Source organism: Primulina huaijiensis, unplaced genomic scaffold, assembly GCF_012295235.1.
Source record: "Primulina huaijiensis isolate GDHJ02 unplaced genomic scaffold, ASM1229523v2 scaffold24871, whole genome shotgun sequence".
In the NCBI taxonomy this organism is placed as follows: Eukaryota; Viridiplantae; Streptophyta; class Magnoliopsida; order Lamiales; family Gesneriaceae; genus Primulina; species Primulina huaijiensis.
In genome coordinates, this window is record NW_027356090.1 from 170663 (window position 1) to 186496 (window position 15834).

The 15834-nt window shown below is 36.0% G+C and overlaps 2 protein-coding genes across 3 annotated transcripts; one reads left to right on the top strand and one right to left on the bottom strand.

The window, feature by feature from the left end:
• Positions 1-204: 204 nt before the first annotated feature.
• Positions 205-3292, bottom strand: LOC140967239 (rho GTPase-activating protein 2-like). Its single transcript, XM_073427649.1, has 4 exons — positions 2833-3292; positions 1479-1599; positions 1023-1376; positions 205-924 (listed from the first exon to the last, which is right to left on the bottom strand). The coding sequence occupies exons 1-4, from the start codon at positions 3150-3152 to the stop codon at positions 403-405; spliced, it is 1317 nt and encodes a 438-aa protein (XP_073283750.1). The 5' UTR covers positions 3153-3292; the 3' UTR covers positions 205-402.
• A 2420-nt stretch (positions 3293-5712) lies between these two features.
• LOC140967249 (sister-chromatid cohesion protein 3-like) lies at positions 5713-15467 on the top strand. Of its 2 annotated transcripts, XR_012173554.1 has the most exons (23): positions 5713-5955; positions 6060-6252; positions 6732-6844; positions 6920-7012; positions 7288-7448; positions 7533-7769; positions 7880-8024; positions 8120-8298; positions 8412-8557; positions 8645-8772; positions 9393-9566; positions 9712-9873; positions 9945-10145; positions 10217-10354; positions 10437-10640; positions 10759-10903; positions 12240-12346; positions 12633-12767; positions 12980-13245; positions 13867-13991; positions 14436-14741; positions 14853-15093; positions 15245-15467. XR_012173554.1 is itself a non-coding variant. In XM_073427657.1 (22 exons), exons 1-22 carry the CDS (start codon positions 5911-5913, stop codon positions 14864-14866), a joined length of 3417 nt encoding a protein of 1138 aa, XP_073283758.1. In that variant the 5' UTR covers positions 5713-5910; the 3' UTR covers positions 14867-15116. The 2 variants fall into 2 exon arrangements, 1 of the variants encoding a protein (XP_073283758.1); XM_073427657.1 differs by lacking the exon at positions 15245-15467 and having other exon boundaries at positions 14853-15116.
• Positions 15468-15834: the final 367 nt, after the last annotated feature.

Here is a 15834-nt window from a genome sequence, read left to right on the forward strand (position 1 = left end):
GGCGTGTTGAGATAGATTCATTAATTATTGCTTTTTCTAAACGACATCACTCACTTACCGTCATTCGAACACGTACAGACGTGTGTGTTTGCATATTGATCGTTTTCAAAGTACGTTTGTACACTCAAATTTGACCAAAAATTAAGTATATTTAATTATAATTGGGGACATATGTAATCTAAAATTACAGAACTGGCATTGTACCAGATTCAAGTGAGTTCTGGAGATTCTTGGGTCATCCGCATAGAGTGTGGGCAATCAAGACAATTACGATAGGTATCCAATGCACGTCTTATGAATCCTAAGATTTAGCACAGAAATTTACAGAATTGGCATTCCCAAAAATTTTGCTAGTTAGTCACAGATTCTCTGCATGGTTGTCTTCCGTAGCAATGTTGCCATTCACGTTTCTCGAGTCCATTTTATGGAAACCGAACCTGTTTTTGAATCTTCACCATTACTCATGCTACGTCGAGAACTCTCCACTCTGTCTCCGGACGATGTGAGACGAAAATCTGCAATGAACGTGGAATTACTAGTGGGACTCGTATTCTCTCTACACAAAATACCTTCGAGTCGTTTCCTGAAGCCATTTTTGGCAGTCTCGTTCTCATCCAGTTGTCTCAGGAAATTCTCTTCTATTTCGCTCAATGACTCGACTTCGCATTTTTCTTCACTACATGGGCTGTACAGAGCTCCCGAGTCATCATCTGAGGCCTCTGGGGTAGGTTCGCGGCTAGTTTCCATCTCATGTCGAGTGTCGTATTTGCCATCACTTCGCCTTTCCAAAAACTGAGACGACAACAAGGGTGAATATCCTTCCCCAGCAGCCTCCTCACGTTGACGCAGTGTTCTAATTATCAATGTCTTCAATAAGTTCATCACTTGAACTGCATGCATGAGAGCCGTTAATGGATCCAACATCTAGCAGAAGACCACAAAAATAGAAGGGATCGGTCAGTTTAGGTAGTAATTAATGGATCAGAATTTGAAGGTAAGCGTCAATGGTTTCCTTGGATAACCTGAGTCATGTTTGGAGCAAAAACCATAGCGATATTTCTTGCATTCATTTTGTTAAATTCTTCTAGCTCAACAACATCAGCCATGAGATCAATTGCCCAGCCAAGAAGTGCTTTTTCGGTTGGTTTTAGCTTCTTAACAAGCTCCACACAGTCCTCCTCTTCCACACTGCATTGCAAAACGTGCTCATGCGAAAGCCCATCAAGAACACCCGATGGGAGCTCCCGAAACCAGGCTTTGATCAAACCTGCCAAGCAGTGAACTTCAATGTCTTTGGGTACAATGCCCCGGTTGAGCTGGTCTCTGACATGTCTCTCTTGGCTATTCTCCGGATTTATCCGAAAAATTCCCTCAGACTACAAACATTTCAAATACGAATGTTAAGCTCTTAAAGGTTAAAACCAAAGTATCACGATCAGAGAAACGTTTGACATGAATTGAAGTCAATGTCAGCTCACCTCGAGACCACCTTGTGCATATAGTCTTTCCTGCATTAAGAGCAGAATAGTTGGGACACTGTTGCCTCGTGCGTCATACGAGCATTGCATGGAGTCTGCGGAGACTCCGAATACACTAACACTGCAAAATTGAATCCAAGAAGCCTGTAACTTGCCAAATATAAACTTCCAACAAACCATCAATCTTTGCTTTGAAAATATCATCTCATTCACAGCAAGTCATAGTATTGGGATATGGCAACAGTGCCAGATTAAATTAAAGATACAGGACGTACATATGCATACATCAACCATTAATTCCTCCCCTTATCAGGAAAAAATGCTTACTCAATTCAGTAACTAATCAAACCTTTCGTGGTCCTCGAAGACATGAAACTTTTGTTTTTGCAATTCCCACTGGGTTAATTTCATAGTAAAATAACTTGATGCGGAAAATATCTTTCGGTAATATTAAAAGTAAATTTTATTTTCTCACATGTGGGAAAACAACCTTGCTCAGCATCTGCTATTACCAGTAGCTTTCAGGAGTCAATGAATCTTTTAAGGTACAATTTACTGGCTTCATGAGGTCCACTTTTCATTTCCACCTACCTATCTAATGGGTTGTAATTATGATTAGCCAATCTTTATTCATGTTTCATTGGGAGTTGGAAAAGTTAACATAGATTAGGATTGCTAACTGTTTCATTAATTTATGTCCATTATTTCTTATCAAGTACACAATATTTGACAGAAAAGCTACATGCCAATGTAAATTATGCATGAACAAATCCAATTTAAGGATTTCAAGATAAAATCAAAATAAATCAAATAGGATCTAAAGCATGTCATATTTTTTCGGCCAAAAAACGCATAGGCATTTCTAGATCCAAATTTACGGCCAAAATTCAATGCCAACAGAGGCAACATCATCAGTCTAAAAAATTCAAATTCTTGGAATGTTGAAGTATCCAAAGTATTAGCTTCTCGACCCAGAAATCACGAAATTTAAATACAAATGTTGCTACCTCCTTTTATCCGTCGGTTAATTACACATTTTCAGAGCATGGGCTGGCCACCATAACCAACATGAAATTCTAGTTCTAACATCAAACACAAAAAACAATAACCCAACAACTCTCTACATAGTGCCGCAGATCTAAACTCATTGAACACAAAAAATGGGAAAAAAAACACATAGAAATCACCAAAAATTTGATTGGTGTCAGGGAAATTTTTAAAAATTAGGTAGCTCAGCACTCACCGCAAAAATGAACGGGATTTCGATTTTTTTTTTCATGGTACCCAAAAAACCGAAATATAAACAAATGGAAGACAGTTAAGAAGCATAAACCTGGAACAACTTTTAACATACCTAGCACTCGGAGCTTTACACGGGACATCCACCTCAAACTCAACAGGCAGACCCAAAAAACCATGGAATCTGTCAAAAGTGACGTGGGTCAAGTGCTGAACATTTGTGGGCCACCCGATTTCCATGTGACGAACGGCGGATATCACCTCTCTCTCCGCCCTATAGACACGGCAGGCTGACACCATGGACTTCCTCAAGGCCGATAGAATGAAGTTCAGCAGAGACAGCTGCTGGTCTTCCTGCTTCTCCCGCACCTCAGCCACCGTAGATTTCGAGCTCCTCCCGCCGCCACCCCTCGTCACCATAACCACCCCGGTCATCTTTCTCGACCTAGAACGCCGTCGTTTTGCTCGAGAAGAATGGTTTCAAATGAGGAAGCTGAAATATGTTTTGAAGTGCTATATATAGCACGGGTTGCATTGAATATAGGTTAGTTGGCTTCTTTCTTATTTCGGGTTTGATGTGATATTTACTGTTCGTTCAACCGACAGACTTCTTGTTTCAAAATCTCTTGCTATCTCCATCTCTCTGCATTTTTTTAAAATCCATACATTATTGGATATAAAAGTAGAATCGTTAATATATAGTAGATTTCCGTCGAAAATTATGTGTTAAAAAATATGAATAAGTGATATATTTAATAATATTCTAATGTTCGATATCGTTAATCTATTTATTTTTTAAAAAATAATAATATTTTTCATAAACTTATTATTAAATTTATTTATATTGCCAAATGCGAGATAGTTCGAGGATAAATGTCGTTAGCAAGGATGGTAGGAGACCATTGGAGCTGCATTGTCGCCACCAAATTTGTTACGTCCAACGTGAGTCTGCCTTTTTTTTCCACAATCTAATAAATAATTTATCTATAATTACACGCGAAATTATAAAATAAACTTTTTGGAAATGTCACGTCTCACACTGTAAGAATCCAATACCACTTCAAAGTTTTGTGCAAGTTCTATCTCGTTCAAAACATTAACAACACTTCTGTTTAAAAAAAAAACATTAAGATATCATAATTATATTTTTATTCTCACTGAAAAAATATATTCACATCCAGAATTTTACCATTTCAATAGTATTGTGTTTGATGTAGTAAAATAAATGAGATTACTTGAAATGACTGGATTCAGGTGGCTAGAATGATCGTTCAATGCTCCTAACAAGTATAATTTAGGGGCTATCAATCGCGTCATGAATAACATTAGAGACGTAGAGTATACACGACGAAAACTATTTGACGATCAAGTCAATGATGACTCGATAAAGTTCTCCCCATGAACCAGTTGAGCTTTATATTATTATAAAAACGAGAAGTTATTACATTCCAAATGAGAGGAAGCAACTTATCACAAAGGTCTTGTGGGGTTTATCTTGAAGCTTATCATGCTTCCCTTGATTTGCATGCAATAATTGGACTGATTATTTGAGATTATAATTTTTGTTATTTTCAAATAAATAATTTTTTCTTAATTTAATTTCTTAAATATGATAAAGATGAGATTGTATTTTAAAATCTAAATAAATATATGATTGTGAGATTTAAAAAGAAACACTATGTTAGGAAATCAAGAAAAAGTTTCATCAACGGAGTAATTATCATTTAATGAAGGTATATTTGTAATTTTAAATAAGACTTTATCAAGTCAAATAGAAATTAATTATTATAAGGACATACTTTAATTATAGGTTAATTCATAATATTGGCAAAAACTTGTGTGAGACGGTTTCACGTGTCGTATTTTGTGAGACAGATCTCTTATTTGGGTTATCTATGAAAAATTATTACTTTTTATGCTATGAGTATTATTTTTTATTGTGAATATCGATAGGACCGACCCGTCTCACAGATAAAGATTCGTGAGACCGTCTCACAAGAAACATACTCCATAATCTTAGTCTAGTTTTTTTTTTTCGATTTTAGTTCATTTTCAGTGGAGCAATGTCAAGTCTACGATGTATGTCATCACGTCAGTGTTTCTCAGACTTATTAATATTTTTCATGTCACGTCATTATTCCAATAAAAACTAACAAAATAAAAAAATACAAAGTATTGCTGTAAATTTACCAATAACACAATAAAAATGTGTAAATTCCATGAAAAAATGTAATTTTCCCTTTAAAATGATGGGCATAATACTAAGTCAAGTTTTATTATTTCCTAAAAACCAATCAAAGCACACATTTTATCACCCAATAAAATTTTCAAAACAAATAATGATCTTGTTGTTACAGATGTCAATGTGTTCGAATTTTACCTGAACTCACAATGAACCTGTCCTGTATGTGACTGGTCTCGGGTCTGGTTTTTCAGACCTGTACGAGTATGAGATGAGTTATGAGTCCTCAGTTGTTCACTCTAAAATTTATGCAAAACTTTAAATCACTATTCCAAAATCAAAATCTTCGTCCACAAGCTACAAAATCTCAAATAATTTTTCACACATCTTTTATCATTATTTAAATATATCAATTCTTTTAAAATGAAGTAAATGACAAAATTATATAATTTTCTTCGTGTCAATGATATTTGTTCAAATTGTTTTAGAAACGATGTATATAGATAGTGCCCTTCTCAATTCAACAAATGCCATCTGTACTCAATGTATAAATCATTGTCACTCATTTAACCATAATATATAGATGAATGTCCATGATTCATCACTAAATACAGATGTCATGTGATAAGTTGATGAAAATACTGCCAGCATGGATAACATATATCAAACCTCTAGAAACGAAGTATCACAAAATCTATGACCCAAAAAAAAATATAGGAAAAAGTACAAAAATATAAAAATAAAAATAAAAATATTAATTTATTTTTACATGAAATTGATAATATTTAAAAATATCACTAGTAAATTAATAGACGTGCCCTGCCCACCCCCTGACACTGACCGCTCCACTGTCATTTTGGTTCAACTTCTTCAGCACGATTTTTCCTTTGGCGGGAAGATAGAATCAGTTCCCTTCTTCAGAGCAGAGGATTCGCGAATACGTAAACGAGTTCCATCTACCGTTGCCGTCCACTCAATTAAGTGATTTTTGTCGCCGCCGCTAGGTGTTTCATGGAAGAAGAACCGCTAGCGCCGGAAACTGTGGCTCGTCGTTCGGTTAGTAAATTAACCGTCGATAATTACCATATTTCTGCTCTATTATGCTGTAGAACTTCCATTATCAATGAATTTTTGTTTTTGTGATGTCTGTGTTTGAGTAGAAAAGGGCCAGGGCTCCGGTTAGGTCTGCCGATTTCACTCGCACGGACAAAATTGACGTCGGATTGGAGGAGGAGAAGGAAGAATCTTCGGATGATTTCCAAGAACCTCGCCGAAAATATAAGCGTAATAAGGCTACTGAAGATGCTTCGACCTCGGCTGCGGTGGCTCGCAAAACCCACATGAGTTTAATTGGTAACCTGAACTTCCATTTAGGTTTTTAGATATAGATTTAGTTTTTTTAGAAGTAGCGTTTTTGGATTCCCACAGCTTGACCTACGTTGCTGGAGTTAACTGAAAAGATACACAAGATCAAACTGATGGATTTGAATCTCAATTATAAACCTTCAATCTCTCAAACCAAACGTCACCTGATATTTATCGAATTGCTGGGGGTAGTTGCGATGTGTGTGAGATTTTCTTGCCCGCCTTGTGGAGCTGGACCAGTATTTATGACTAATTTTGGGCTTATCTTAGTTATTTTTTGTGGCATTTCATATATTATTCATCAATGGAAATTTTTTCATAATGCGAGTTTTATTTTTTCCTCACTTGAGGTGGAAAGCACCTGGCCATATTAGGAAATGCTTTTACCTGTTATCTTTTATTCCCTGACATGCATATTAGTAGGCATACCTCTTGCTTGCCTTGACAAAAGGGAAATGTGTTTGCAGAAGTTATCAAAAGTGACGGGAAAGGAATCCCTGACGTGGTCAAACGATGGGTTGAACTGTATGAGAGAAACCAAAAGTCTGCAACAGCTGAGCTATTAACTTTACTTTTTGAGGTCATTTTATATTTTGAATGATTATATTGTTTTTTTTAACAATTCACTCTGTAATACTGCTATTATCACTTGTAGGCATGTGGAGCAAAGTATCATCTTCATGAAGAGGATCTGGATGAGACCGATGTCGATGATGTTGTTGTTGCCCTTGTTAATATGGCCAGAAGAGTATCCTCTGCTTTTTTATTTATTTTTAAATTTAAAGTTGTCCAGGTGTGCATTTTCCCCCCTGGTATTCATTTGTACATTATTAGATGTCAATGGGATCTATTTTCAAATCTATGAAGAATATTATTATCTCAAAATTGAATTATTTGGTTGTTTAACTTCAGCCCTCCTCTTCCATTTCACAAAAAAATGCAATCTGTTTCCCTGAAGAGCAGTAAACTTAAATACAAAGAAGCAAAGAGACACTATATTTTTCTTAATTTCTTGGAACACAGGGTGAAATTGAAGATTATCAAAGTTCAAAACGGGATTTCAAGAATTTCAAAGATAATCTTGTCTACTTTTGGGACAATGTGGTAAGTGAATGCCAAAATGGACCACTGTTTGATCAGTCACTCTTTGACAAGTGCTTGGACTACATTATTGCGATGTCATGGTAAGAACTTGGAAGTCATTACTAGGAAATTTCAATCTTAGCTGGCGGCGGCATTATTCTTACACCTGTCTTGGTGTGTGTCAGCACTCCTCCTAGAGTATATCGTCAGATTGCCTCATTGATGGGCCTTCAGCTAGTATCGTCCTTCATCAATGTTGCTAAAATGCTTGGTGCACAGAGAGAAACCACTCAGAGACAGTTGAATGTGGAAAAGAAGAAAAAGGTTGAAGGACCTCGAGTAGAATCACTCAGTATACGGCTATCCACAACGCATGATAAGATAACTATCTTGGAAGAGATGATGCGGAAAATTTTTACTGGGTACGACTATTAGCCAAAGTGGATTTGATAAGGTCTTTTTTGTTACTTTTATTATGCTTGGGAATTCATATTCTCTTGCTTTATTTATACGAGAAACTTATTTCTTGAAGGTTATTTGTACATCGTTATCGAGACATTGATACGGATATCCGGATGTCATGCATAGAGTCACTTGGGGTGTGGGTACTTTCATATCCCTCATTGTTCTTACAGGATTTGTATTTGAAATATCTTGGATGGACATTAAACGACAAAGTAAGTTATAAATGGTGAATGTAAATTATTGCAAAGATGACAAACTTTTATTTTCCATTGTTACTAAACATTTTTCTCTTTATAATAATTTGAAGAGTGCTGGTGTAAGAAAGGCTTCTGTTCTGGCATTGCAAAATCTTTATGAGGTGGACGATAACGTGCCATCACTTAACCTTTTCACGGAAAGATTTTACAAACGCATGCTTGAACTTGCTGACGATATTGATATTTCTGTGTCAGTATGTGCTATAGGGCTTGTAAAACAACTTTTGAGGTATGTTAATAACGGCTAATCTTGCCAATCACTTGCGATTTTGAAATTGTTTCCCATTCACTGTGATTGGACATAGAATTATTTTCGACAATTGTGTTTGGGGTATGTTGCAGACATCAGCTTGTGCCTGATGAAGAACTAGGATCCTTATATGATTTATTGATTGATGATCCACCAGAAATTAGGCATGCCATTGGAGCACTGGTTTATGATCATTTGATTGCTCAGAAATTTAATGATTTACAACCTCGCCCAACAGGTTTCTTTCACCTGTTTTCTAATGCTGTGCTTTTTATTTTTTTGGTTTTGCACTTTTTTTTTTCTAAGTAAGAGATTTCTGTTGCAGGCAGTGATAATGATTCTTCGGAGATTCATATCAATAGAATGTTACAGATACTAAAAGAATTTTCAGCAGACCCTGTTTTGAGTTCATATGTCATCGATGATGTGTGGGATTACATGGGGGCCATGAAAGTATGTTACATAGGTTACTGGAAATCGTTTATACTGTAATTTTGTGCTTTCAAGTTCAGTTTCATTACTGTTGAGTTGTAGTTGAACATGCAGAAGGTAAATGCATGGTTAAGTCCAAGATTAATAAGGTTCACCACATCAACTCCTTTCCAAATTTGAATAGAAGGAAAGAAAGTTAGAAAAGCAGAAGATAAGGATATTAGTCAGGACCTTTTATAGCTAATCATAATTTTTTTCCTACGAAATAATATGCCATTGAACATAAATATATTAACCAATGATCTGTAACTGTAAAGAGTCTGTAGCATACCTGTTTGATGATGACGATGATGATGACTATTGACTATTGAGGTTGTCATTTCTTAATTTCCTCTGGGATCCCGATATGTTACGATATACAACCTTCATTATCATTTCTCACTCCATTTTTCCATCTTACACGTAAATATATGTGCATCAATTGATATTGTCGAACCTCAATAATCTGGATATTAAGTGATGATATTTTCCTTTTTCAAAACTTGAATAGAGCCTCAACAAATTTTGGACATTTTGGTGCTGATCTTTAATCTGGTCGAGACCTGGCTTTGTTTTCACGGAATTCATTGTGTTACTTGCAGGATTGGGAGTGCATCATTCATATGCTTCTGGAGGACAGCCCTTCAGCTGAGCTTGATGATGCAGATGCTACGAATTTGATTAGGCTTCTTTTTGCGTCCATAAAAAAGGCTGTTGGAGAAAGGATTGTTCCTGCGACTGATAATAGAAACCCTCATCTAACTAAAGCTCAAAAGGTTTGTGAGATTTCAGTTGTATCCTCTTCTTGTCACTTGGACTTTTAATTTTGCTTTGATTGCCTATGTTCTCCCCTTGTTTTGTATCGTTCTTTTTTTATCATACTAGAATTATGTTTCAAGTTTTTGTCAAAAATAATTTCAGGAAATGTTTGAGAACAATAAACGTGACATAACTGTTGCTATGATGAAGACTTATCCTCAACTTCTACGAAAATTTTTGTCTGACAAGTACAAAGTGGCACCTCTTATTGAAATCATCGTTCACATGAATCTTGAACTTTATTCACTAAAGAGTCAAGAACAGGTATGTTTTTAAATCACTTGGATATGTGCAACTTACCAAGCACTATAAGTAAATGTTCCTTCTCTTTTCAGAATTTTAAGGCTACTCTTCAACTCATGAGAGAGGCCTTTTTTAAGCATGGCGATAAAGATGCTCTGCGGTCATGTGTTAGAGCATTTAAGTTCTGTGCCACTGAGAGCCAAGGAGAATTGCAAGATTTTGGTCAGAATCAGGTCAAGGAGCTTGAGGATGAGATATTGGTGAAACTAAAATCTGCATTGAAAGATGTTGTGGTATAGGCTGTTCTACTTATCATCTCTATGTATTTGTGAAGTTGTGAGAGTTGACACGTTTTTCTCTGCAGAATGGTGGTGACGAATACTCTCTGCTAGTGAATGTGAAAAGGCTGTATGAAATGCAGTTATCTCGTAAAGTTCCCCTTGAAAGCTTGTACCAAGATCTGGTGCATGTTCTTCAAAGTTTCAGAAACATAGATGAGGAGGTCTGTTCTCTCTGTGTAATCTTTTTGAAAAACTTATGTCTCTTCTGCACTTGCTGATAATCAGATGCTTGTGCTAATTCAGGTTATTGCCTTTTTGCTTCTCAATATGTTTCTGCATGTTTCCTGGTGCCTCCAATCTGTTGTGTCCAGTGAAACAGTGTCGGAGACATTTGTATCTTCTCTTGTATGGAAACGAAATGCCTTGTTGGAACAACTTGAATACTTTCTTCAAACTCCCATTAAAATAAATGGTGATGGAGGATCTGGAAATCAGCTGGCATATAGAGTAAGCCCCTTTTGTGGTGATTACATGATCATCCATTTGTTTCTATTTCTGGTCCATGTGTTCTAAGTTACGTTTTCATCCGAAATAAAGAATAATAACTTTGTTCCATAATCTACAGGTCTGTGCTATCGTCTCTGATATTTGGTGTTTGTTCAAAAAGACTAAATTTGATTTGACGAAGCTAGATATATTAGGGTACTGCCCGGACGAGTCAATCATTGAGAAATACTGGAAAATGTGTGAGCAACTGCTCAATATATCAGGTAATAAGATAAGGGCATTTGTTGGCTAGATGGAGCTTCTCTCTTTTGGCATATTTATAATCTTGCAATTTATTGCAAAATGTCTTATGATCATGGGAGTGTTGTGACACAAGACACAAGGTTTGGTTGAAGTCCCATGTTTATGAGTGTCACTTTTTCTCTTTTTAGTTTCTGTAAAATTTGGTTGAAACATTGTGTGACTTTGCACTTTCATATCCTTGTACAGTGAAAAGATCATTGTGCATGGCCTGTTTGATGGTCAATTCTTGTTGCACTTTCCAAATTTTGATGTTTATTTCAATACGGCCTTTTGCTTGACTTATTGTACTTACTCATATTTTTTTCCTTCTTTCCCCAACATGGACATTTCTGTCACCAAATGAACATCACACATAAAATAGAAAAAGATACTTCGCTGGAGTAACATCACAGAAACATAGAGAGAAAAGAGAAGTCATTTAATACTTAATTTCTGCAAATAAAGTAGTTATACTTTGGATTTCAGACATGTCTATTTTGTTGACTTTAAAGGTCAAAGCAAACTGTAGTAAAACAAAAACAATTGAAGATACTTATGTGGCACTTTTTCGTAAAATTAGAAAATATATACAATTTGTTTTTTAACTTTCGAGTTTTCATATACTATAAATGGAATAAGTTCCTATCTCTCCACTGATATTCATCTCTAATCCACACCCAACATCACAAACTAAGCAACTGCAACATTATGTTTGTAAGGTTCTGAACTGCTGTCAAAATTTTCATCCCATTTAATGATATTTTTTTTCAACTTCTCATTAGATGAAAAAAGAAACCTGGTATACGAGACTATTTTCTTGTCCATGCTACTACAGGTAGGAAGTGATGTTTGGTTCTCAGTATTCATGCAATATTTTATGGGTCTCGTTATGTGTCTAGAAGGAGATTTTATCATTTTATTCCAATATCATGTTTTTTCTTGTGAGAGGAACTTTGCATGGTGGAAAAGGTTTTCTTGTTCAATTTCAAAGTCTTGAGCAAGTCGTGGAAATAGAAGATGCTCTTGTGGGCCAGGCTGCATATGACTCTTATGGGTCCCCTTGATTTCAAGGGCTGTGTGCCCTGAATTTGCTTATGTGCACACACTAGTTGTCCATATGGAAAAATGCTATCATCTTTTTTTTTCAATTTCCGAAATTGGGTTTGTATTTTGACGAATACTACTTTCTTCAATGGTATATACTGTGTCTGATCATTATTATTTTTCTTTCTTCCCTTCAGGCTGATATGCACCTTTAAAGTAGTTTGTGTTTGCTTAATATATGTTCACCTGACATGCTCATTCCATGCACTGCAGCTGATGCAGAGGAAGAAAATGGCAACAGAGAATATATTGAGGAGACTAATAGCGATGCTGTCATGTTTGCTCTAGCCAAATTAGTGGCTACAGATTCAGTTCCTAAGGTAGCTATACTAGTTTATACTTTATTCCCCCTGAAGGAGAATAGGACAGCTAAATGATCTGTATTAAAATCATTTATGGTTCCGCTTGGCTAAACTGATCTGCGTCGAGGTCATTTTAGGCTGCCATTATTTTTTTTCTTGGTGCTTGGGCATGACATATTTGCTTAGTCGTTAGGGAAATATTGTAGGTAATATCATAATGTTTAACACCTTCGATTGTGTTTTCCTTTTGTTTCCCCTTGTGATCAAGAAGTTAGACCTTTTCTATGATTGCCTTCTAATGCAGGAACATCTTGCTCCAGAGATAATTTCTCATCTGGAGACATATGGCTCTAGTGTTACTGAAATTGTAAAGCATCTACTTACTGCTTTGAAGAAAAAAGGAGATATTTCAAGTCTTCTTCTAGAAGCACTGAAAAAGGTAAGACAAGTTAAAGGACTTGCTACTTGATCACTGCTTGATTTTTTTCCGTATGTAATCCTTCCGATTTTATTTTATCTTCTTGGTTTAAGAATTTTGTTCATTTTACAAATGCAGTATGTAGCTGATGAAGAAACAAACTCCTGTAGTTTCTAATTGTCATTTACCATTTTAATGCTATACAATACTTATTTTGTATCGTTGTTGGCTAGGCCTACCAAAGGTATCTCTCGGTAGTTTCCTCTAGCAATGATAAATCATTGTCGAGCAAGTCATTTCAGGAATGTAAAGATTTGGCTTCTCGGCTATCTGGGAAATATGTTGGCACTGCTCGAAATAAGTACAAATCTGAAATTATGAAGATCGTCAAAGATGGTATCAACTATGCATTCTTGCATGCCCCAAGGCAGTTGTCTTTCCTGGATGGTGTGCTGCTGCAGTTTATATCGAAGCTTCCTGCTCCTGATATACTTGACGTGTAAGAGCTCTATCTGTTGTGTACAAATCTAGCAAGCATAAAGATAACTGGATAAACATTCTGTTCTTACCAATACCTGGGTTCTGGGGTATAAAAACATCATGTTTGTGGAGTGTGGTTTATGTGATCTTAAGTTTGTTAAGCCACCACCCGAAAAACGTGGTGCTCATGTAATCTGAGTGACATGAAATGTGTTATCAGAATATGTGAATATAATGGGATTGTACTCCAATGCTTCTTAATAAGCATCAAGAGTAGTGAATAATGAAAACAGAGTTGAACTTGCTTGCCATTTATTAATCATTCATCAGTCAAAGCTAACTTTTATATGCTTCTATGTCATTATTTTATGAACTATTTGTGTCTGCTTAAATTTAAATCTGGGTCCAAGGCCCCAAAAAATTAGAAACAGCAAGTTATTTTAGGTCTATGAGAACCTTGTCACTTTCTAAATATATGAAATGTACTCGAGGTGTCTCCAGAGATATCTGGAATTCCACAAGCTTTCTTTGTCTGGATTGTTGACCTGTCTCACTTATCAGTGCAAATACCTGCCGAGGTAATGATTGAAAATATTCATAATGCTATCAAGTTAATGCTTTATGTTTTTCTTATTATTAGAATGAAAGGAGTAGAAAGAAGAACTGAAAATGTGAACACGGATGAAGATCCTAGTGGGTGGCGCCCCTATTTCACCTTTCTAGACAACCTTCGTGAGAAATATGCGAGAAATGAAGGTGTAAAAGGTATCACTATGCTTTCATTTTTATGCATCTTATTTACTCTCCATCCTTTGTTTTTCCTGTTTTCTTTCTTTTTTTAATGTGCTGTCTTGCATTATCTGATTCATATGCAGTTTATTTTGATATGCTAAATTATAAAATAATGTTTAATGAATGCATTAAAACTTTTGAGAGTGGTTCATTGTAGAATGAAACCATGAGCTCATCAATTTAATAATATTTTACCTTAAAAACAAACTCTGGCTTGTTGCTAGGAATCACGATTCCTTTAAGAAGATATCCCCATACCCCGACAAGGCTGACTTAATAACCAAGGCTGGTAGTGTGCCACATGCTGTTCTGTTGTTTTGGGGTCTTTTTTGTAGTTGTCCATGGTAGATCGTAGTTTCAGGTTTTCAGAACTCTCCACTCCGACAATTTGATTCAAAGTTGTCTTTCATGTTGTAGATGCTAAGGAAGGGACATCTGTGAGACGTCGAGGGCGCCCTCGTAAGAATCAGAATCTACCGGGCAAAAGGCTATTTAATGAGCAGAGTTCAAGTGGAGAGGAGGATTCAATCAGTGGATCCGATCAAGATGCTGGGGTCGAAGAAAAAAAAGACGAAGATGAAGAGGAAGCGCCTTTGATCCATTCACTTAAAGCGTCATCCAAGCTCAGATCTTTAAGGGTATCAAAGGAGGATAAGAGGGACCAGAGAAAAACAATTGATTCTGGTCAACCCACGGAAGATATGGCGACCCCAAAAACTTCAGGTACCTTCACACGCACACTTTAGATGAACATCATATTATATTTATATATATATTGATTATGAACACAAAATCTGCCATGTTGCATTTTAAGGCATCACTTTTTGGGTATAGGAGCTTCCAGTTAGCAACATTTGACTGGACGTGAGACCAAGAACATGGACGGAAGACCACATAATGAAACTACTTGTAAATTATGAAGTGTAGCTGCTTGCGTTAGATGACCCAATATATGCATGTACTATGTACAAATATGGGATTTTGTTGATACATTGATGGCACAAAGAATCATCTGATCTCCTATTTTTCACTTCGTTGGCTTGTACTGGAATGCGCAGATGAAATATAAATTAAGGTGCGTAACATTTACTTGATCCACATACCCTTTTGGGTCTTTACATATTTTGTTTTATGCATACATAAAATTTTTCTTCTATAAATAGATAAATGACATGCTTTCTACTGGTGTAATTTGGCAAAATAATGAAAATAGTTTGAAATAACAGAATTCAACTGGATTAGAGGCAAGGGCTGGGTATCCCACGAAGATCTCAAGAATTAAATAAAATATCTCGATCGGACATCATTTATGACACGACAATAATAAGTTGTGGTCGTGAAAAGTGATCAACGCGACAGGATGCTAGAGTGATACGAAATTCAACTAGCAATGCTTGTAAATTGTAATAACACAAGGAATACAATGTGTTACAATAATACTCTTGTTCATATCCTTCCAGCAAACAGGCGAAAGAGAGAGAATTTAGGTTGGATTAGAAGTTAATCCACAAACAAAAATTAAGAGCTTCTCCTCTTTTATCTTTTAGCAGCGACCTTCAGCATCGGATAAATTATAACCTGTATTTCAAGCAAAGATTGCCGTATTCTCAACTCCTCTTCAACATCTCTTTTTAGATTTCTAACAGGAACCCTTAATTGCTCCGAAGATCTTATATCTTCGTACCGCAATTCAACAACCCTATTTGCCAACCTCATCAACAACCCTCCGTGCCACGGCATTGTTATTGAAAATTATATTAAATTAATTTTATTGTCATAAAATGGCTGAGTTTAAATAAAGAAAATCTTAAAATTG